At 39.5% G+C, this 23,258-nt stretch overlaps 1 protein-coding gene across 3 annotated transcripts in view; it reads right to left on the reverse strand.

Moving 5' to 3' along the window:
- Pspc1 (paraspeckle component 1) overlaps positions 1-23,258 on the reverse strand; it is a 106,577-nt gene that overhangs the window by 57,845 nt on the left and 25,474 nt on the right. For 2 of the 3 annotated variants that reach the window (XR_011367914.1, XM_070003147.1), the window contains exons 5-7: positions 22,803-22,887; positions 11,423-11,464; positions 7,394-7,499 (exon numbers count right to left, since the gene is read on the reverse strand). Coding sequence is in view for 2 of the 3 variants with exons in the window: in XM_070003147.1 (XP_069859248.1) it covers positions 7,394-7,499; positions 11,423-11,464; positions 22,803-22,887 (233 nt within the window). In the remaining variant the exon portion in view is untranslated. The remainder of the gene's footprint in view (positions 1-7,393; positions 7,500-11,422; positions 11,465-22,802; positions 22,888-23,258) is intronic. The other variant, XM_070003148.1, reaches the window with a different exon arrangement.

Here is a 23,258-nt window from a genome sequence, read left to right on the forward strand (position 1 = left end):
TCTGCAGCAAAAAAACCAAGGGAGAATGTTAAAGGCCTAGTACCAGAACAAAAAGAAAACGAACAAGACTCATTCACCTGTATTTTAACTCCAGTATTTTTTAACAGCCATTTTTAACAGACTTTTCCTAATTATTAAATTGGCTCTATATCAGAAGCCAGGAAACATACTATAGTTTTGTATGTCTCAAACAGTTGTGTTACAACTACCAAACTCAGCCTTTGTAAGGCAAAGAAGTCATTATAATGTTAATGTTAACTACTGTTATAATAAAATTGTATTTACAGCCGGGTGTTGGTGGTTCATACCTGTCATCCTAGTTACTCAGGAGGCGAGATCTAAGGATCATGGTTCAAAACCAGCCAGGCCAGAAAAGTACCCAGGAAATTCTTATCTCTAATTAACCACTCAAAAAAACCCAGAAGTGGCTCAAGTGGTAGAGTGGTAACCTTGAGAACAAAGAGGCTCAGGAAGAGCACTCAGGCTCTGAGTTCAAGCCCTATAACCAACAACAACAAAAATTGTATTTACAAAAAGAGGCCTATAAGATTAAGCCTAGGCTACCCTACTATCTGTTGACCCTGGCCCAGATATGATTATAAGACTAAAAATTAATATACCTTAGCCAGGTGCCAGTGGCTCATGCCTATAATCCTAGCTACTTAGGAGGCTGAGATCTGAGAATCATGGTTCAAAGCTAGCCCAGGCAGGAAAGTCCGTGAGACTTTAATCTCCAATAAACCACCAGAAAATCGGAAGTGGCGCTGTGGCTCAAGTGGTAGAGCGTAGCCTTGAGCTGAAGAGCTGAGGGACAGCTCCCGGGCCCAGAGTTCAAGCCCCATAACTGCCAAAAAAAAAAAGCGGGGGGGGGGGGGGCACTGAGAAGGTGGCTCAGTGGTAGAGTGCTTGCCTTGCATGCACCAAGCCCTGGGTTCTATTCCTGAGTACCACATAAACAGAAAAAGCGGGAAGTGGTGTTTTAGCTCAAGTTGTAGAGTGCTAGCCTTGAGCAAAATAAGTGCCCAGGCCCTTAGTTCAAGCCCCAGGACTGGGGAGGAGGGGAGGGGAGAAAAGAATAAAAAAGAAATCAATAGAAAACACGTCAGAAACTACTTTGATCACACATGAAAGTAGTTAAATTTCTGCATTATATCTAAAAATCCAATTTTGGGAGAAGCAGTACTAAGAGTGGGCTTCAAGCATACTAGAAAAGCACTCCAACACTATGCCTCTGTCATCTGCCAGAGAGAGAGAGAGAGAGAGAGAGAGAGAGGAGGGAGAGAGAGAGAGAGAGAGAGAGAGAGAGAGAGAGAGAGAGAGAGAGATCTGTCATCTGCCAGAGAGAGAGAGAGAGAGAGAGAGAGAGGAGGGAGAGAGAGAGAGAGAGAGAGAGAGAGAGAGAGAGAGAGAGAGAGAGAGAGAGAGAGAGAGAGAGAGAGAGAGTGTGTGTATGTGTATGTGTGTGTGTGTACCAGTACTAGAGCTTGAACTCAAGGCCCAGGCACTGTCCCTGAGCTCTTATGCTCAAGGCTCCACTTCAGACTTCTTGTTTTGTTTTTTATGTTGGTCGTGGGGCCTGAACTCTGGGCCTGGGTGCTGTCCATCAGCTCTTCACCTCAAGGCTAATGTTCTACCACTTGAGCCATAGCACCACTTCCGGCTTTTTTCTGCTTATGTGGTGCTGAGGAATCGAACCCAGGGCCTCATGCATACAAGGCAAGCACTCTACCACTAAACCACCTTCCCAGCCCACATCACACTTTTTGTAGGTTAATTGGACATAAGAATCTCATGAACTTTCTTGCCTAGTTTGGTTTCAAATAGATATCCTAAGATCTTAACCTCATAAGTAGCTAGGATTATAGGCATGAGTCACTAGTGCCTGGTTAAGCTTTAATTTTGAGAAATCTTCTTTTAAGTTGTCAGACTGATCTAGAATTTGTGATTCTCCATCCTCAGCTTCCAGGGTAGTAGTTATTTCAGGTGCATAACATCACTCCAGCAGGGATTCACATTTTTAAAAAGCTCCTTAGGTGTTTGAAAAACAGTTTTTGGAAGAGGCATAAACTCCGTAGCTTCTGGGTATTTATTCCCCAACCCTTGCCAAGAGATTGAAACCAGGGTCTCACATAGGCTACTACAGTATCAAAAACTCCAAAATGTTAACAATGTAGCATCTCTAACAGCATTTAATATGCTACAGCATTTAATATGCCTTATTTCCAAATCTTTGTTTTGTTTTTGATCCCAGCACAATGGTGGGGTGGGCCTTTGAACTCAGAGGCTGAGCATTGTCCCTGAGTTTTTGTGCTCCAAGCTAGTGCTTTACCACTTAAACCACAGCCCTATGTACAGTTTTTTGGTGGCTAAAGAGAGTCTCATGGACTTTCCTGTCTGAGCTGGCTTTGAACTATAATCCTTAGGACTCAATTTCCTGAGTAGCAAGTTTTGCAAGGGGGGAGGGGGGGGAGAACAATCCTGAAGCTTTAACATAAGGTCTGGGCACTGTCCCTGAGCTGCTTTTACTCAAGGCTAGCACTCTACCACTTTGAGCCACAACGCCACTTCTGGCTTCTTCTGTTTCTGTGGTACTAGGGAATCTAACCCTGGGCTTCATACATGCTAGGCAAACACTCTACCAACTAAGCCACATTCTCAGCCTGAGTAAGAATATATTAAAGAATAATAAATGATAATGTACTCATTATCTTGCCCATGTAATTGTAACCCCTCTGTACAGTATGTTCACAATAAAAAAAAAGAATAATAAATGAGAGGTGAAGTCTTAACTAGCCATAAAAATTAACTTTACTTTTATTACTTGGGCAATGAATTTACAACTCATTCTTCCTTTTAAATTGAACAATGAAGAAAACCTCATTTCAAAGCTTTAAACAAGGATTAAAATTGTTCACAAATGGACTGGGAAGGTGGCTCAGTGGTAGAGCACTTGCCTTCCATGCATGAGGCCCTGGGTTTGATTCCTCAGTACCACATAAGCAAAAAGAAAAAAGCTGGAAGTGGCACTGTGGCTCAAGTGGTAGAGCACTAGCCTTGAGAGCTGAAGAGTTGAGAGACAGCGCCCAGGCCAGAGTTCAGGCCCCACGACCTGACCCAAAAAAAAAAAAAAAAATTGTTCGCAATTTCTTTCAAAGACAGCTTTCAAAGCAAATGAAGGACAATTCAGACAACTTGCCTTAGTGTACATATGTTATCAAGATGTTTTACTATTAGCAGTCGAGATGTATGAAGAACTTTTGTTAAGAATTCTCTTAGTGCTTGATTAGTTTATACTAATAAGCCTTTTTGCAGCCTAATATAAATACTAACTTATGGGGAAAAAAACAGCAAATATTGTAGCCCATGCATTGGTGCTCAGCCAGAAAGTTTTTTTAAATAAAGGACCAGATAGCAAATGCTCTTTAATTGTGTATTAAAAATAATCTTAGCCGGGCGCTGGTGGCTCACGCCTGTAATCCTAGCTACTCAGGAGGCTGAGATCTGAGGATTGCGGTTCAAAGCCAGCCCGGGCAGGAGAGACCGTGAGACTCCTATCTCCAATAAACCACCAGAAAACCAGAAGTGGCGCTGTAGCTCAAGTGGTAGAGCGCTCGCCTTGAGCTGAAGAGCTGAGGGACAGCGCCCAGGCCCAGAGTTCAAGCCCCACGACCGACAAAAAAAAAATAAAAATAAAAAAATAAAAGCCGGGCGCTGGTGGCTCACGCCTGTAATCCTAGCTACTCAGGAGGCTGAGATCTGAGGATCGCGGTTCAAAGCCAACCCGGGCAGGAGAGACCGTGAGACTCCTATCTCCAATAAACCACCAGAAAACCGGAAGTGGCGCTGTAGCTCAAGTGGTAGAGCGCTCGCCTTGAGCTGAAGAGCTGAGGGACAGCGCCGAGGCCCAGAGTTCGAGCCCCACGGACGACCAAAAAATAAAATAAATAAATAAATAAATAAATAAAAAATAAAAAAATAAAAATAATCTTTAAAATTTTTGTTTTGAAACCAGGTCTTGCTAACATGCTCAAACTGGCATCAAACTTCTGGACTCACTAATCTTCCTGCCTTAGCCAAGACTACAGGTAAGTAAAACCATTCCCAGTTTTCCTTTTGTCTTGTTGCCAATAAGCTTTTTAAAATCATATGTCCATCCCTTTTTCTGTAGTAGAATTGTACTTGGGTAATGGACAGTGGTCCCAGGCTATAATTTGCTCTACTCTAGCCCAATTAATTACATTGTTACATAATGTATCCAATACATACTTTTGTAAAAACTTGAAAAGAAGGTATATTACTATTTATGTATATTATCTAATCCTTTTCAACAGTGTAATTTTGTAAAACAACAAATGATCAAATTCATCTATTCCTGAAGTCCAGTGAATACTAATAAAGTTTTATGTATCAACTAAAAAAAAAGTTGTTTTTTTTGGTCGGTCCTAGGGCTTGAACTCTGGGCCTGGGCACTGTCCCTCAGCTCTTCAGCTCAAGGCTAGAGCTCTGCCACTTAAGCTACAGCACCATTTCCGGTTTTCTGGTGGTTTAATTGGAGATAAGAGCTTCACGGACTTTGCTGCCCCGGCTGGCTTTGAACCTCGGTCCTCAGATCTCAGCCTCCTGAGTAGCTATATTAACTAAATTTTGAAAGCAAAATACTTCCAAATAATAAGAAGGGCTATCTATAGGGGTGTGTGTGTGTGTGTGTGTGTGTGTGTGTGTGTGTGTGTGTGTGTGTGTGTGTGTGTGTGTGTGTGTGTGTGTGTGTGTGTGTGTGTGTGTGTGTGTGTGTGTGTGTGTGTGTGTGTGTGTGTGTGTGTGTGTGTGTGTGTGTGTGTGTGTGTGTGTGTGTGTGTGTGTGTGTGTGTTCGTTGTTTTGAGACAATGTCTCATTATATAGTTGAAGCTTGGCCTGAAATGTTGCCAGAAATGTTACTGAAGTCCATTCACATTCCTCCAATCTCAACATTCAAGTGCTAGGATTACAGGCAGGTGCTATCATATTTCCTTTCTAAATACATTTTAAGACAAAACAATAAAATTCAGGTTGGGCCCCAGTGACTCACACTTACAATCTCACTACTCAGGAGACTGAGATCTGAAGATCAAGGTCAAAACCAGCCCAGGCAGAAAAGTCCATGAAACGCTTATCTCCAATTAACTACCAAAAAAGCCAGAAGTGGGAGTGTGGCTCAAGTGGTGGAACACTAGGCTGTAGCAAAAAAAGCTCAGGGGACAGCATCCAGGCACTGAGTAAAATCCCTAGGACTGGCACAAAAATAAATAAATAGATAGATAGATAAGCTTTTTTCTTTTTTTTTTTTTTCTTGTCATCATGGGGCTTGAACTCTGGGCCTGGGCGGTTTCCCCGCACTCTTCAACTCAAGGCGAGCACTCTACCACTTGAGCCACAGCACCACTTTGGTTTTCTAGTGGTTTATTGGAGACAAGAGGAAAAAAACTCATTTAACTTTCAATTGTAAATTATTTCTAAGATTTATCATATGACCAACTTAATCAAATTAAGCATAAGAATAGATTTTACCTAATTATTTTCTTCTAGTTTACTAATGTGATTACTTAGAAATACATCATCATCAACAGCTATACACTCACTCTAAAACTTGTAAAGCACATGTCAGAAAAAAAATATGCAGAATGTTTGAATTATTTTACTGTAAGTAAATCCTTCAATAAATATTCAGGTAAATAAGAGGAATCGGTAGAATTTCCTAAATCTCAATAGCAGTTGCCTTATGTATCACACATGATTTACATGAAATTACTGAACATAAAAACACTAAGATTATTTCCTAATTTTTAAATATGGACCTGGAAAAACAGTTTTATATTATGTTGATAAAAACAACAGACTGATATACACATATAGCTGAAAAACTCATGATGAAAGCAAAGATATGACACTGTATTTAGTATGAAAGGAAGAGAAAAGAACTTTGAAGTTCAAAAAACTTAAAAACTTAACCAACTAGCTGGGCACTTGTGGTTCATGCCTGTAATCCGAGCTACTCAGAAGGCTGAGACCTGGAGGATTATGGCATGTCAGCCAAGGCAGAAAAATCTGCCAGACTACATCTCTAATTAGGCTCAGGGGTAGAGTGCCAGCTATGAGAAAGCAACTGAAATACAAGGCACTAAGCACTTAAATGCCAGGGCAGCTGGGGGGGGGGGGGGGGGGCGCGCAGAGGTAGGGGGTACCTTTCCACATCAAAAAGTAAAAGTATTTTTCAAAATAATTAGTTACACTGGCATTTTTTCAAGATGAAAAGTGCAACTTTTTGTCAATTATCATTAAGAAGTTATACTTTTAATTTTTTATGTATTCTGATTTATTCTATCTTACCCCCTAAGAGTGAAAGTCTGGACAAGACTGTTTTGAACTAATGCTAGATTGTAGGAAATGATGGGGTAAAAAAATGAATAAACGCCATGATTTAACCAACAAAATGTTGGATGTGACAGTCTACACAATGATGCCCTAACCCTGGGGAAAAAAACTATTTAAAAAAAAAAAAGAGAAAAACCTATAAAACAGTTAAGCATAACAAAACCAACTGTATACCAGGCACTAGTGGCTGTAATGCTAGCTACTCAGGAGATTAAAAGCTGAGAGTCACAGTTTGAAGCCAGCCTGGCAGGAGAGTCCAAGAGACCCTTATCTCCAATTAACTACAAAAATGTTGGAAGTGGAGATATGGCTCAAGTGGTAGAGCATTAGCATTAAGTGGTAAAGCATTAGCCTTAAACTAGCCTTAATTCAGAAAGTTCAGGGACAGTACTCAGATGCTGAGTTCAAGCTCCAGGACAGCACCAAATAAAATCACCTGTACAAATTAATTTATTATAATATTAACATACTGACAATTCTAAGAAATGATTAAGATTCAAAAGAAGAGAGAGATCTTTAAGTGATACATACTGAAAATACTTGAAGTCAAATTATTTCAAATACAATAGTAAGAAAATGGGTGAACTTAAAAGATGAAAAAGATCAGCCATGTGTTTAGTTGTTATGTTTGAATGATGATCATATACCAGTCTCCTTTTGTATGTCTGAAATCTTCCCAAATAAAGACTTGTTAATAATAGTATATGGTAATTAGTCAAGTAATGATGATGCATACATCAAGATTTCAAACTTTTCAAACTTGGTAGTGTATAGTTTCAAAAGCTCCATTGAAATAGAAAAACTGTTAAGTTATTCCATAAAATACGTTACTTCAAAAACAAGATTTACTATTAAGAAAAGTCATTAGTTTAGCAACTGCATGAAATTCATAAAAATTAGAAAATACATTATATAAACAAAAATTTTTAATTTACCAAAGATATACCACCCATTTGATAATATTTTAGTTAATATTTTACTTACATTTTCCATATAGTTTGGTTTAAAGCCTTCTTGCTGTCGCCTCAGTTCCTCCTGTTCTCTATGTCGAATCATTTCTTCCTCACGACGACGATGTTCTTCTTCATGTCTGAAAATTATTTAAATAAGAATTGCATCATTGTCAGCAACATTACTTTATGGAAAACAAAATAATTATATAAATTTTATTATGCCTACTCTGTGACTAAGGATTATGGTATCTTAGATTTATCTTTCTTCTATTTTGCTCTAAACCTAATAAACAAAAAAGTAACAACTATAATAAACCAAAATACAAATCATACATAAACTATGCTTATATTAAAAAATCTAACCAGGTGGGCTGGGAAGGTGGCTCAGTGGTAGAGTGCCCGAGGCCCTGGGTTCGATTCCTCAGCACCACATAAGCAGAAAAGGCCAGAAGTGGTGCCATGGCTCAAGTGGAAAAGCACCTAGCCTTGAGGTAAAGAGCTGAGGGGCAGAGCCCAGGCCCAGAGTTCAGGCACCACGACGGAAAAAAAAATAATTAAAATTTTAAAAAATGTAACTAGATGTATTGGTGCTCATTTGTATGTAATCCAAGCAATGAGATGGAGGCAAGAGAATTGAAAACTCAAGACCAGTTTGAGGTTCATATCATGACTTTATCTCAAAAACTGCAAACTAAAAACACAGATCAATAGCAGAGCATTTAACATGTACAAAACATGTTCAATCCCCAGAATTTAAAACAAGAAAATCCAGAGTGCTAGAGACCTGGCTCAAATGGGAGAATGCCAACCCTAGCCAAGTGTGAGGCCCAAAGTTCAAGCCCAATACTGCACAAAAACAAACACAAAAAACAATCTGCTTCTTTGGTTGGGTGGCTTTACTACCAAAATTTCTACAAAAATTACTCCTACACTACAACCCTTTGCTATTACAAATGTTTAAGATTCTACTATAAAGTCAGTAAAACATTTGAAAAAGGTTTTATACATGTAAAAATGAAATCTAAAATCCAAAAAAGTGTATGACACATATATATTCCTCATTATAAAAGGGAATTCTGGGACCTATAACCGGCATGGCAAAGCTCTTTTCTCAAAGACCCTCAAAACTTACCCAGAAAGCCACTTAACATGACCACATTAGGCATAGCTCAAGAGGTAAGGCACAGCCTTAAGCTAACATGAGCACATCATATAGATAAAAACTTGATTATGTGGCTGGGAATGTGGCTTAGTGGTATAGTGCTTGCCTAGCTAGCATGCATGAAGCCCTGGGCTTGATTCCTCAGTACCACATAAACAGAAAAAGCCAGAAGTAGCCGGGCGCTGGTGGTTCACGCCTGTAATCCTAGCTACTCAGGAGGCTGAGATGTGAGAATCGCAGTTCAAAGCCAGCCCGGGCAGGAAAGTCCATGAGACTCTTATCTCCAATAAACCACAAGAAAATCAGAAGTGGCACTGTGGCTAAAGTGGTAGAGCACTCGTCTTGAGCTGAAGAGTGCAAGGACAGCACCCAGGCTGAGTTCAAGCCCCACGATCGACCAAAAAAGAAAGAGAGAGAGAGAGAGGGAGGGAGGGGGGGGGAGAGAGAGAGAGAGAGAGAGAGAGAGAGAGAGAGAGAAAGAAAGAAAGAAAGAAAGAAAGAAAGAAAGAAAGAAAGAAAGAAAGAGCCAGAAGTGGCACTGTGGCTCAAGTGATAAGAGTGCTAGCCTTGAGCAAGGAAGCTCAGAGATGGTGCCCTGGCCCTGAGTTCAAGTCCCAGGACTGGCAAAACAAAACCAAAAAGCAAAACTTGATTACCTGCAGAACTCTTATATGGCTCCCTTTATCATCACCCCACTGTTCCACTGGTGCAATAAGTTTGTAACTTAATAGAACAGTCATTTACAATCTATGGATGCTACTTTCCAGCAGAAAGAATTGAAAAGTTGAAATGAAGATCATATAACTCTACAAAGTCCAAAATATTTACTACTTTGTCCTCTTTTAAAAAAAAAAAAAAGTGGGGGCTGGGAAGGTGGCTCAATGGTAGAGTGCTTGCTTTGCATGCATAAGGCCCTAGGTTTGATTCCTCAGCACCACCTAAGCAGAAAAAGCCAGAAGTGATGCTGTGGCTCAAGTGGTAGAGCGCTAGCCTTGAGCTGAAGAGCTGAGGGACAGTGCCCAGGCCCAGAGTTCAGGCCCTACAACCAACAAAAAAAAAGTGTACCCTGTCCCAGAGCAAGCAAAATTTCTAATAAAAAAAAGAATCCCTATAAAATCAGTAATTAAGCCAGGCACTAATGGTTTACACCTGTGATCCTAGCTACTCAAGAGGCTGAGATCTGAGGATTGCAGTTCGAAGCCAGCCCAGGTGAAAAGTCCCCATGAGACTCATTTCTCCAATTAACCATTCAAAAGCCAGATGTGGTGCTGTGGCTCAAGTGGTAGAGCACTAGCCTGGAGCACAGAGTGGCTCAATAACGCCCAGGCCTGGAGTTCAAGCTCCGCAACAGAACAATGGAAAAAAAAATCAGAAATTAAGTTATAACATGATCAAGAGAGTAAATGTTCATAATAACACTGAAGAAACAATCTCAATACTGGAAACAAGTCAATGCAATGTCAACTATGTGTCCACACAAACACACAAAATGTATAATAGTAATTTAAACAGCAAAAGCTGTATCAAGTTGATACACCTTCAACAGGCCTAATTTTCTAGTTTTGGAAGGTCTTTTTGTTTTCTTTCGTGAGACATAGTCTCTCTTAAGTAACCCAGGCTGGCCTGTAACTCACTACTAGCCTCAAATTCAAGTCCTTCTTGCCTCAAGTTTTCCAAATGCTGGGCTCACAGGCATAGGCCACAATACCTAGCTTCTAGATTACTCATATTAAACAAACACACTCCTACATTAAGAATTACAATGTAATTCTCAAATTTCAAGATACTGTGCTATTTGTTGTAAAACTCCCTCCGTAAACACAAATACACTAAATTATTTCTTCCATAGTCAGAGTGAAAACAATCATTAAAACTTCACATCAAACCTCATGAAAAAAGACTGTTCCTAAGAGATTTCAAGCAAAATATGAATTATATTCAGACTGCTGCCTAACTCTCCAAAATGTAGGTCTATTATAGTCCACTTAAAAAAAAAAAACTTCATTCTGGAACTGATGGCTCATGCCTATAAGCCTAAAATCAAAACAAAACAAAATAACCTTCAAGCAAAAGTGTTGATATCTTTCTGGTACACACTGACATTATTGATAAAATTTACTGTTAAGTAAATACTTTCATATTCATGTAACTGCACAAAATGTACCAAGATTTTGCCACAACTGACCATAAGGCCAAATGTGTTTTCAAAGTCAACTTTCCTGATTTTGAAAAAGGTCAGTAAAACAGTATTGCTGAAATTCTTAGTGAAAGAGGAAATATATTTGAGGTAGGGGGACAATGAGCAGGGTTACACAAATGGAGGGAAAAATGGTAAGCAAAAGTAGTCATTACATCTAAAATATATTATGTAAAAATTGAACCACATAAGTTGATTGTAGAGATGGAAAAGGGCAAATGGGGGAAAACATTGAAAGGAGTAACACTGACCAAGATGCATTGTATTCAAAATCTGACATGGAATTGAAACCTCTTTGTATAACTCCATCTTCTTCTTCTTAATCATCATCATCATCATCATCACCACCACCACCACCACCACCACCACCACTACTCAGTGAAAATCTGGGGCAGTATCCTATAATCAACTGTGTCGATATAAAATGACCTATTAAAGATGAAGAGGTTCCCAGGCACAAAACTATGATGCCTACTGGATAAAGTTGCCTTGTATTATATAGCCTCAAATATATCATAGGACCAAATAAGTCATAAGGATTTTATAATAATATAAAGAATAACTATATTGAATGACTTAAGGAAATGGATAAGTACACAGACTGACAGGTTAGTACGGTGATGAAAAGAGAAGGAATAAATGAGTGAACAAAACAAATGAACAACTACTAAGTTGTCATGTCACAGGTAGAAACAGCTCACCTAGTGCCTTGCCCTGGTCTTCCTTCTGTACCACCACAGCCTCTAAAGTATTAAATAACCCATGAAAAGTTAAGTAGTTTATTTGCAGCATTAAAAGAAAAATGAAAAATTTGTGTAAAACAAGCAAATGTTTTAATTTCTTTCAAAATATACTTTCATAAGACAGTTTGTTCCTATCTTCCCACTAAGGTAAAAAGTTTATTTAATTCAACAAATAAAGTTGTATTACACATGGTAGCAGGCTAAGACATAAATCTTTTCCATTACATTATTGTAATTTTCCTTATTTGTTTTGTCTTGAAATTATGAGACATAATTTACCATCATTAGCAAAAACTAAGTCCTACGACAGAACTGTTTTCTTTGATATATGGTGCAAATCTATTTAATTTTAAGACAAATTGTCACATTTCCTATATCAAGATGTTTTATTTTAAAAGAAATTAACCAGCCACCAGGTAAAAGGAAGATTATAATGAGATTTTCTACATTTTCTAGAATTTAGCCAAAAATAAAATGACTGAATTATCTATATTATCTTCTTTCCAAATATATTTACTATTGATATTTAATTATCTGAATTTTTATTTGTGGGACAGGAGAAGAGTGTTGAGACCAAATTTCACTCGTCTAGATGTACAACGTCATGCCCAGACTCAAATTAACTGAATTTGAAATTGACACTACTGCAGGTACAATTATGTAATTTTTTTCAAGTGTACTAAAAAGTTATCATGTAGGTGTGTAGGGTAGACAAAGTGAATGCTATTTGGGAACATAAATAGAAAAATCTTGCTTCAAGGTTAGACAAGGCAAAAGTAGGCTACCCCACCCAAAATCCTAAAACAAAAAGGGTTGGGAAAAAAGAGTACGTACTTAGCAAGCTTAAGGCCCTGAGTTCAAACTCCAATACTACCAAAAAGTTAATTACATGTAGAGAATACTTATCGTATCAGGCAACTAATACTTCAATGTATGACTGGATTAGAATTCAAGTATATATTCTGTGCACTTGGCTTTCTAATAATTTGATCATTCTAAAGTCTACCTAAAATTTTGTAATTTTAGTCTTGGAAGGTGACTTAGTGGTATAATGCTTGACTAGAATGCATGAAGACCAGCCAGGGTTGGATTCCTCAGTACCACATAAACAGGAAAAGCCAGAAGTGGCACTGTGGCTCAAGTGGTACAGTGCTAGCCTTGAGTAAAAGCAGCTCAGGGACAGTGCCCAGGCCCTGAGTTCAAGCCCCAGGACTGCCAAAAATAAATAAGTTCCACAGTGCAATCTGCTTCTTTTACAACTTACTTTACATCTCTACAACACCAAAGTCCTTTTTTTCTTTAGTTTTTAACATTTTTAGATTTACAGAAAGATTATAAACCAGTTTAAAAAAAAAATCCTAGCCAGTGGCTGACGCCTGTAATCCTAGCTACTCAGGAGGCTGAGATCTGAGGATCACGGTTCAAAGCCAGCCCAGGCAGGAAACTCTGTGAGCCTCTTAGCTCCAACAAACCACTAGAAAACCGGAAGTGGTGCTGTGGCTCAAGCAGTAGAGAGCACGCCTTGAGCTGAAGAGTGCAGGGACAGCGCCCAAGCCCAAAGTTCAAGCCCCACGACCGACCAAAAAAAAAAATTCCTATGTCCATTTATCAACTACACTTAATCATTGTTCAATTAGAAAAACAAGAATTAACTGGGGTACAAAATTATACCTACAGACCCATTTGTTTTATTCATTTCTCTACTAATAGCCTCCACCTGTTTCAGGACCTTATAAGAATTCCACATCATTGCATACAATGCATATACTAAGTCCTAAACAGAACTGTTTTTCTTTACTTTGATACATGGTACAAAACTGCTTAATTGTAAGACAAGTTGTCACATGTCTTGTAATCTTTTATACTCTTAACAGGTTGGTCTTCCAAGCTTTCATAAATCTCACTGAAGGAGAATTATTTAGAGAATGTTGAATTTGAGTTCTGTGGATGTTTTCTCATGACTGAAAAGAAGTTATGGATATTTGGTAAGAATATCACACAAAGGATATTATATGCTATATTCTTCTCACTGATAATATCAAGGGATGCCTTATGCAAACAGTTTCACTATGGTTGATATGAAATTTTAACACTTGGTTATAGAGTTATCTGCTAGGTTTCTCTATTTTAAATTTATGTTTCCATCTGTCTGGATATATTTCTTATATGATACTTGTATTGAAACTACATTTTAAAAACCCTGTTTCCGGGCTGGGAAGGTAGCTCAGTGGTAGAGTGCTTGCCTTGCATGCATGAGGCTCTGGGTTCAATTCCTCAGCACCACATAAGCAAAAAGAAAAAAAGCTGGAAGTGGTGCTGTGGCTCAAGTGGAAGAACACTAGCCTTGAGCTGAAGAGCTGAAGGACAGTGCCCAGGCCCAGAGTTCAGGCCCCACGACAGACAAAAAACAAAAACAAAAAAATCCTGTTTCCCAAGCTTTTGCCCATCAATGTTATTATCAGTAACTTTCTTCTTCAATACTTGTACATTCATCAACTGGAATTCTACTTTAAGTAATTGTTATTTTCTACAGCTTAAAGCTAGGAAGTTAAGATGTAGTTTAAGTGGTTTTCTATATATTTACCCAGGTGCTGGTGGCACATAACTGTAAAACTAGCTACTAAGGAGGCTGAGATCTGAGAATCACTATTTGAAGCCAGCCACAACAGAAAAATCCTGAGTCTCCTCAATTAATTGGTAAGAAACCAGAAGCAGAACGGTGGCGCAAGTCATAAAGTGCCAGCATTGACTGAAAACCAAGCTAAGCTAAGAGCATGGTTCTTCACTACAAATTCCAGTACCAGCATTAAAAAGCTAAAGCACTAGGGCAGGGAAGGTGGCTCAGTGGTAGAGCGCTTGCCTTGCATGCCTGAGGCCCTGGTTCGATTCCCCAGCACCACATAAGCAAAAGGAAAAAAAGCCGGAAGTGGCACTGTGGCTCAAGTGGTAGAGCACTAGCCTTGAGCTGAAGAGCTGAGGGACAGCGCCCAGGCCCAGAGTTCAGGACCCAAAAAAAAAAAAAAAAAGAGATTAACAACAATGATGAAATGTAACAATAAGCTCAGGGGGCTGGGAAGTTGGCTCAGTGGTAGAGCGCTTGCCTTGCATGCCTGAGGCCCTGGGTTCAATTCCTCAGCACCACATAAGCAAATAGAAAAAAGCTGGAAGTGGTGCTGTGGCTCAAGTGGTGGAGCGCTAACCTTGAGCTGCCCTGGGTTCAATTCCTCAGCACCACATAAGCAAATAGAAAAAAGCTGGAAGTAGTGCTGTGGCTCAAGTGGTGGAGCGCTAACCTTGAGCTGAAGAGCTGAGGGACAGCGCCCAGGCCCAGAGTTCAGGCGCCACCACCGGACCCAAGAAAAGAAAAGAAGCTCAGGGACAGTATCCAGGACCAGCCAAAGGAAGTCAAACAGGTAGTATCATGATCCCAGACCTCAAGCACTATTACAGAGCTAGAATGACACAAATAGCTTGGCACAAAAACAGGCCCAAAGATCAATGAAACACACCAGCCATACAATGGAGATGAACTCATATCTAAAATATACCTGGAACTCAAAAAATTAAAGCCCTCAACAACAAATTCTCAAAAAAACAACTGCCCAATAATAATAAGTGGGCCCAATAAATAAGTGGGCTAAAGACTTACAGCAAAACTTCTCTGAAGAGGAAAGAAGGATGGCCAATAGACACATGAAGAAATGCTCAACCTCCCTAGCCATAAAAGAAATGCAAATCAAAACAACACTGAGATACCACCTCACCCCAGTTAGAATGGCTATAATCAAGAACTCTAATAACAACAGATGCTGGAGGGGATGTGGACAGAAGGGAACCATACATTGTTAGTGGGAGTGTAAACTTGTTCAACCACTTTGGAAAGTAGTATGAAGGTTCCTCAAAAGATTCCACATAGAGGGCTGGGAAGTTGGCTCAGTGGTAGAGCACTTGCTTGACTTGCATGCATGAGGGCCCTGGGTTCAATTCCTCAGCTCCACATAAGCAGGAAAAAAAAAAGCCAGAAGTAGTGCTGTGGCTCAAGAGGTAGAGTGCTAGCCTTGAGCTGAAGAGCTGAGGGACAGCGCCCAGGCCCAGAGTTCAGGCCCCACGACCGGACCCCGCCCCCCCGCCGCCCCCAAAAACAAGATTCCACATACAGCTCCGTTATTACCCAGCAATCCCACTTCTGGGCATTTACCTGAATGATCACAAACAAGACCATACTAAAGCTACCAGCATAACTATGTTTATTGCAGTATTATTTATCATAGCTAAGATATGGAACCAACCCAGATGCCCCTCAGAGATGAATGGATCAAGAAAATGTGGTATATATACACAATGGAATTATATGCCTCTATCAGAAATAATGACATTGCCCCATTTGTTAGGAAATGGAAAGTCCTTGAAAAAATTATATTAAGTGAAGTAAGCCAGGCTCAAAGAAACATAGGTCCCATGGTTTCCCCTATTTGCTTGTATGGGACAAGCAGAAAGTCAGTTGATGCTAGGTGAAATGAACCCCAAGATAAATGTTTCTAACATATTTATAAGATGATTTCTTTGTTGCCTTGTATGTCCTTCCCCCATGGTATAACCCCTGTTTTCATCGTATTTCATGTTGGTATAATTTGGGGAATGGAAGGGAAAAAACAAATGTTCAAATAAGGATACAGGGGGACCCATTGCAACAATGGGATGTGTAAGACGTTATGTTGAAAAACGAACTTTACAGCTTTGGTGGGGGGGATGAAAGGGGAGGGATGGGAAGGGGAAACAAAGGAGGAGGCAACAATGCTTGATAAGAAATATACTCATTACCTTGCTCATGTAATTGTAACCCCTCTGTACGGTATTTTCACAATTAAAAATAAAGTATTAATAATTTTTTAAAAATCAATGAAACAGACTAAAAGACCAGAAATAAAGGCATATACCTTCAGTTATTTGATATGTGACAAGGGAGACAAAGTTATACAGAAAAAGATAGCCTTGTCAATAACTGATGTTGGGAAAACTGGATATTCATATATAGAAAACTAAAAGACCTAAACATCAGACCAGAAACTAGATGGAGTAGGAGAAACATTAGAATTCACAGGAATAGTCAGAAACTTTCTAAAAAGACTCTCAATGGGCATAGCAGATATGAGAGAGACTTGACAAATGGAATAACATAAAAATAAAAAGGAACATAGTTACTAAACTACAAAGACAGGAAGTAGAGCTGTGGCTCAAAGTGGCAGAGCACTAGCTTTTGTGCAAAAAGCTCAGGGATAGCATCCAGGCCCTGAGTTCAAGCCCCAAGCCCAGCTCAAAAATAAATAATCAATAAAAATAAATAGTAAACTAGAAAGACAGGCAACAGACTGTAACAGCAATATATCCAACAAAGGCCTAATATCTAAAATATAAGGAGCCCAAAATATTAACAACACCTCTAAACTAATAAACCAATCAATATAACGGGCAAAGGAGCTTAAAAGACACTTCTCAGAAGTACACAAATGGAAAACAGGCACACTCAAAAATACTCAAAATCCCTGGATATAAAGGAAATCCAAACTGAAACAACTTTGAAAAAAAAAACTTGGAATGGGCTGTGAAGGTGGCTCGGTGGTAGAATGCTTGCCTAGCATGCACAAAGCCCTGGGTTCAATTCCTCAGTACCATATACACAGAAAAAGCAGAGAATAGTGCTGTGGCCAAAGTGGTAGAGTGCTAACATTGAGCACAAACTCAGGCCCTGAGTTCAAGCCACAAGACTGGCAAAAAAAAAAAAAAAACTTAGAGGTTCCATTTCACTGGTTAGAGTGGCCAACTTCAAGAAGGGAAGGTGGAGCCGGGCGCTGGTGGCTCACACCTGTAATCCTAGCTACTCAGGACGCTGAGATCTGAGGATCGCGGTTCAAAGCCAGCCCGGGCAGGAGAAACCGTGAGACTCCTATCTCCAATAAACCACCAGAAAGCCGGAAGTGGCGCTGTAGCTCAAGTGGTAGAGTGCTTGCCTTGAGCTGAAGAGCTGAGGGACAGCGCCCAGGCCCAGAGTTCAAGCCCCACGACCGACAAAAAAAAAAAAAAGAAGGGAAGGTGGCTCATTGGTAGAGTGCTTGCCTTGCATGCATGAGGCCCTGGGTTCCATTCCTCAGCACCAAATAAGCAGAAAAAGCCCGAAAGTGGTACTGTGGTTCAAGTGGTAGAGTGCTAGCCTTAAGCTGAAGAGCTGAGGGACAGCGCGCAGGCCCAAAGTTCAGGTCCCACAACCGACACACAAAAAAAAAAAAAAACAGTAACAGCCGGGTGCCGGTGGCTCACTCCTATAATCCTAGCTACTCAGGAGGCTGAGATCTAAGGATGGAGGTCCAAAGCCAGCCTGGACAGGAAAGTCCTTGAGACTCTTATCTCCGATAAACCACCAGAAAACGGAAAGTGGCACTATGGCTCAAGTGGTACAGTACCAGCCTTGAGTTGAAGAGCTGAGGGAAGTGCCCAGGCCTAGAGTTCAAGCCCCACAACCAACTAATAAAGGGGAGAGGGGGCCTGGGAAGGTGGCTCAGTGGTAGAGCGCTTGCCTTGCATGCATGAGGCCCTGGGTTCGATTCCTCAGCACTACATAAGCAAAAAGAAAAAAGCCGGAAGTGGCACTGTGGCTTAAGTGGTAGAGTGATAGCCTTGAGCTGAAGAGCTGAGGGACAGCGCCCAGGCCCAGAGTTCAGACCCCACAACCGGACCCCCCCACACACACAAAAAAAAAAACCTAAACATAGAACTTCCATATGTAAAAAATAAAAAAATAAAATAAAATAATAAAATAAAATTAAAAAAAAAAAAAAGAACTTCCATATGATCCAGCCATACCACTCTTGGGCATCTACCCAAAACTTGTTCAAATAAGGATATAGTAAAGATACCTGCATATCCATATTCATTCCTGCATTAGTCACAATAGCTAAGTTACAGCTGAGCGCCAGTGGCTCACTCCTATAATCCTAGCTACTCGGGAGGATTGCAGTGTGATGCCAGCCTGGGCAAGAAAGTCTATAAAACTATTATCTCCAATTAACCACCAAAAAACTAGAAGTGGTGCTGTGGCTCAAAGTGGCAGAACACTGCCTTTTTTGTTTTTGTCTTTTGGCAGTCCTGGGGCTTGAACTCAGAGCCTGGGTACTGTCCCTGAACTTCTTTTGCTCAAGGCCTGCACTTTGCCACTTGAACCACAGTTCCCCTTCCTGAGTCTTTCATACCTTACAACTGTGATCCTCAGACCTCAGCCTCCTGAGTAGGTAAATTTACAAGTGTGAGCCACCAGTGCCCAACTCCACCTATTTTCCAGTATTACAAAACCACACAAGTCATACTGTATAATCCAGCACCACAGGATCCATTTTAATTTTAACACACTTCTTTCTGGAACAATAAAAAAAACCTAAGGTTCAGTATCTACACTTAAAAATTTGTTCACTTAATTATAAAAATTTGTTCACACAAATGCACTTAAGAGGCTAAAGTAGGAATACCTCAAGTTCAACAACCTAGAGTACACAGGAAATCCTAGAAGAAAAAAAAAGGTGTTTCTATTGGTTGTTGTTTTTGTTTTCTTTCCGTCTGTTCATTTATGTCTTTTGGGATGGTAAAGGGGGAGGGGCACAGAAAGGGAGGGACAAAGGGCAAACAAATGCAGTAGTGATATTTACTAGACACCATGTTGAAAATGAACTATACAACTTGTAAGTGGAGATGCAAGAAAAACATTGGGAGAAAGTGATGGAAGGGGTAACACTGCCCAATAAGAAATTTACTCATTAGCTCACTTATGTAACTGTAAATCCTCTGTATATCACATTTACAATAATAATTTTTTTAATGACAAAAATAGAAGCTGAATGCTGATGGCTCATTCCAATAATCCAAGTTCCTTAGGAAGCTCAGAGTTCAGAATTGAGATTTGGAGCTAACCCCAGTGGACAAATCCTCTGCAGACAAAACCTACATAACCTTATCACCAATTAACTGGCAAAAAGCTAAAAACAGAAGCATGGCTTGCTCAGAAAAAGCCAAGCAAGAGCTCATGGCCCTGAGTTTAAGCCCAGCTAGCACACAAAAGTTTTAGAAACAGAGCACCATTGGCTCACACCTATAATCCTAGCTACCCAGGAGATTGAGATCTGAAGATCTTCATTTGAAGTCAGCCTAGGCAAATTGCTGACTAATTAGGAAAATCAGAGAGAGATACACATAAGCAGAGTAAGAGAGAGAAAGCCCAAAGCCTAAATTCAAACCTTAAGATCAGCATGTGTACGTACGAAGCTGGGTGCTGGTGGCTCATGCCTGTAATCCTAGCTACTCGGGAGGCTGAGATCTGAAGATCACCGTTCAAAGCCAGCCTCAGCCTGGGCAGGAAAGTCTGTGAGACTTGTATCTCCCATTAACCACCAGAAATGGCACTGTGGGCTCAAGTGACACACACACACACACACACACACACACACACACACACACACACACACACACACACACACACACACACACACACACACACACACACACACACACACACACACACACACACACACACACACACACACACACACACACACACACACACACACACACACACACACACACGACACCTGCTAATTCATACATATATGTAAATTATACAAAGTATGTATGGTTGTTTTAGTCTTTACTCTTGGGAATAACCAGTAAAAATACTGTTTTTCAAAAATATTTACGTTCTTCGTTTTCTTCTCCACAACCTCCTAGGGTAATAATGTAAGTAACAGCAAACAGTACTCAGTTAAACTTTTAATATCCTATTCTGGGTTCTTTCCTCACACTGTATTTGATTTTAACTATCTAGAAATTTGGGAGGGGAAAATTCCTGGACAATATTCTGTTGAGAAAGCTTGGCAACAAAGTAGAGGTACAAGAAAATAAAGCTGGATTCAGAATAAAGCTTTGTGCCTTAGGGAAGAAAGGTTTCTTTCTATTTGTAAAAGCAGAAGAGATACGATTGAACACTGACTAAAAATACAAACAAGCAATTGAAGAAGGTGAAGAGTCCTAGGAGGTAAAAGATATACCTCAAGATTTCAGATGCACGAGAACAACAATAGTTGTTCTAAAACCTTAGGATACATCAGAACACCTGGACAGTTCCAAATCAACCACTAGAATTTCTGGGTTGGTAGTTCTCTGGGTTGGTAGTTCTGGAGGGAGGCTTGAGAGCTTACATTTTCTATGCCTTTCTAAGAATTAGAATTTGAGAATGACTTGAATAAAATAATTCCAAAACAGAAATACACATAAACTGATATTCTCAGGTATAAACTTGGAAAAAGGACACAAAAATATACTGAATATTTACAAAGCTTAGTAGCACATGATTGCAATCCCAATACCCAGAAGCTGGAAGATAGGGAGCTCAAGGCAGCCAAGACTACATGTCTCAAAATAATAAAATATAACAAACCAATTTAAAAACAAAAACAAAGGAAACCCTGAATATTATATATCTGTTGACCATGGGAAACCTTAGACTTACCTATGGTTTTTCATTTTGTTCACTTTTATTTTCAATTAGCAAAGACCTTTTTTTTTTTAATTGGTTAGTCATGTAGCTTGAACTCTTGGCCTGGGAACTGACCCTGAGCTCTTCAGCTCAAGGCAAGCGCACCACTTCCAGTTTTCTGGTGGTTAACTGGAGATGAGTCTCAAGGACTTTCCTGCCCCAGCTGGCTGGGAACCATGATCCTCATATCTCAGCCTCCTAAGTAGTTAGGATTATAGATGTGAGCCACAGGCACCCAGCTAACTTTTTTTTTTTTTTTAATAAAATCTTACTATACAACCAAGACTTGTTTCAAATTTTCAGTCTGGAATTACAATCCCAGAGTGATGGCATTATAGTTACTCACCACTCCCTACTTTAGCAGCTTTTCACACAAGAACTTTCTTTTGACCAATACTGGGGCCTGGGGACTGTCCTGGGAGCTTTTGCACTAAAAGCTAGCACTCATCATTTGAGGCACAACTCCATTACAAACTTCTTTTGGTGATTAAGTAAACGTAAGAGTTTTCATGGACTTTCCTGTCTGAGCTGGCCTGGAATTAAAATCATCCGATCTCAGCCTCCTGAGTAAGAATTATAGCTAAGAGCCCAACTCCAGTACCCAACCTCATAATTCTTTCTGTATGTGTGTATGATGTATGTATGTATGTATGTATATATGTATGTATGTATATGTATGTATGTATTTTGTGCCAGTACTGAGGCCTTGCACTCTTGATTAGCTTTTTCTAACAGGCTCCACATTAGAGTTCTACCACTTAAACCACACTTCACTTCCAGAATTATGATGCTTAGAGATAAGAGTCTTTCAGGGGCTGGGAAGGTGGCTCTGTGGTAGAGCACTTGCCTTACATGCATGAGGTGAGGCCCTGGGTTTGATTCCTCAGTACCACATAAGCAAAAAGAAAAAAGCACGAAGTGGCGTTGTGGCTCAAGTGGTAGAGCGCTAGCCTTGAGCTGAAGAGTTGAGGGACAGCGCCCAGGCCCAGAGTTCAGGTCCCACGACTGGACCAAAAAAAAAAAAAAAAAAAAGTCTTTCAGATTTGTCTGTCAAGCTTGTTTCAAACCTTGATTGATACTTGGATCTCAACCTCCTGAGCAGCTCAGATTACTAGGCATGAGCCAACTATACCCTAGGTACTTTATTGTCTTTTCAAAACCAAAATTAATAAGTTTGCTTTATCTATCGTATATTGTTTAGAACATTTTCTTATAACTTTAGCATTATGAGAGTAATGTTTATTCCATTATATTTCAGAATGAAATACTGAAGACAAAGGAAAATTTTGAATGTAAGTAGAGGTAAGTAGAGATAACAGTCAATGTCAACATGTGTTTATTTGTACATTTTGGATCAACCACTCTCAAATCTCCTTAACTTTCACAGCAGGCTAATCTTGTCTTTTCTTTTTTGGTACTGGGGATTGAACCCAGGACGTTGCACTTGCTAGGCAATTGCTTTGCCACTGAGCTACATCCTAGCCCTACCACAAATATTTTTAAGCAATTGTAAAATTGCATAAAGGCATAGTAGTTTTATATGTGAGAAAAGATTAAAAACTAATGTCAACTCAAACATTTCTGGAAAAATGGTTTCAATCACTAAATATTCTTACACTAAAATTATTACCATTGTTATTATTTAATTTCAAACTATATGCAATCAAAATGCCCTTTGCCAGCTAAAAAAATCCAAAGAACAACACAGAATTGTGTTAAATTGTGGCAAAATCTTCTACATATGATCAAGAAACGATGTTTTACCTGAGCTGTATTTGCTTCCGTTTTTGCAACTCTTGGTTTCTGAGTTCTTCCAAGCGTCTGAGTTCTTCTTGACGTCTCATTAGATCTATAAAATATTAACTGTATATTACTATTTTGCCTTTTTTTGCTATTATATCAAAAAGTATAGTCTATTAATGACAAGATACTTAGTAACTTAATATTAACATTTTTCCTATAACTCTTTTAATTATAAAAGCTACACAAATCAAACTATCTTTTCAGCACTAGTTTCTTCAAAATAGTAGAATTCTTCTTTATGTTAGAAATTGTACTAATTGTTTCAACATAAAGCATGGTACAAATGCTAGGGATATAACTATGATAGAGCACTTGCCCACTATGCTGTTGAGTTTGTTTCCTATACCCCCACTCCCCAACACACACACAAAATACACACAGAAAGAGAAAAGAAAAACACTTGTAGCCAGGCATCAG

The sequence above is a fragment of the Dipodomys merriami genome, unplaced genomic scaffold (assembly GCF_024711535.1).
Source record: "Dipodomys merriami isolate MVZ:Mamm:240054 unplaced genomic scaffold, mDipMer1.0.p SCAF_6, whole genome shotgun sequence".
In the NCBI taxonomy this organism is placed as follows: domain Eukaryota; kingdom Metazoa; phylum Chordata; class Mammalia; order Rodentia; family Heteromyidae; genus Dipodomys; species Dipodomys merriami.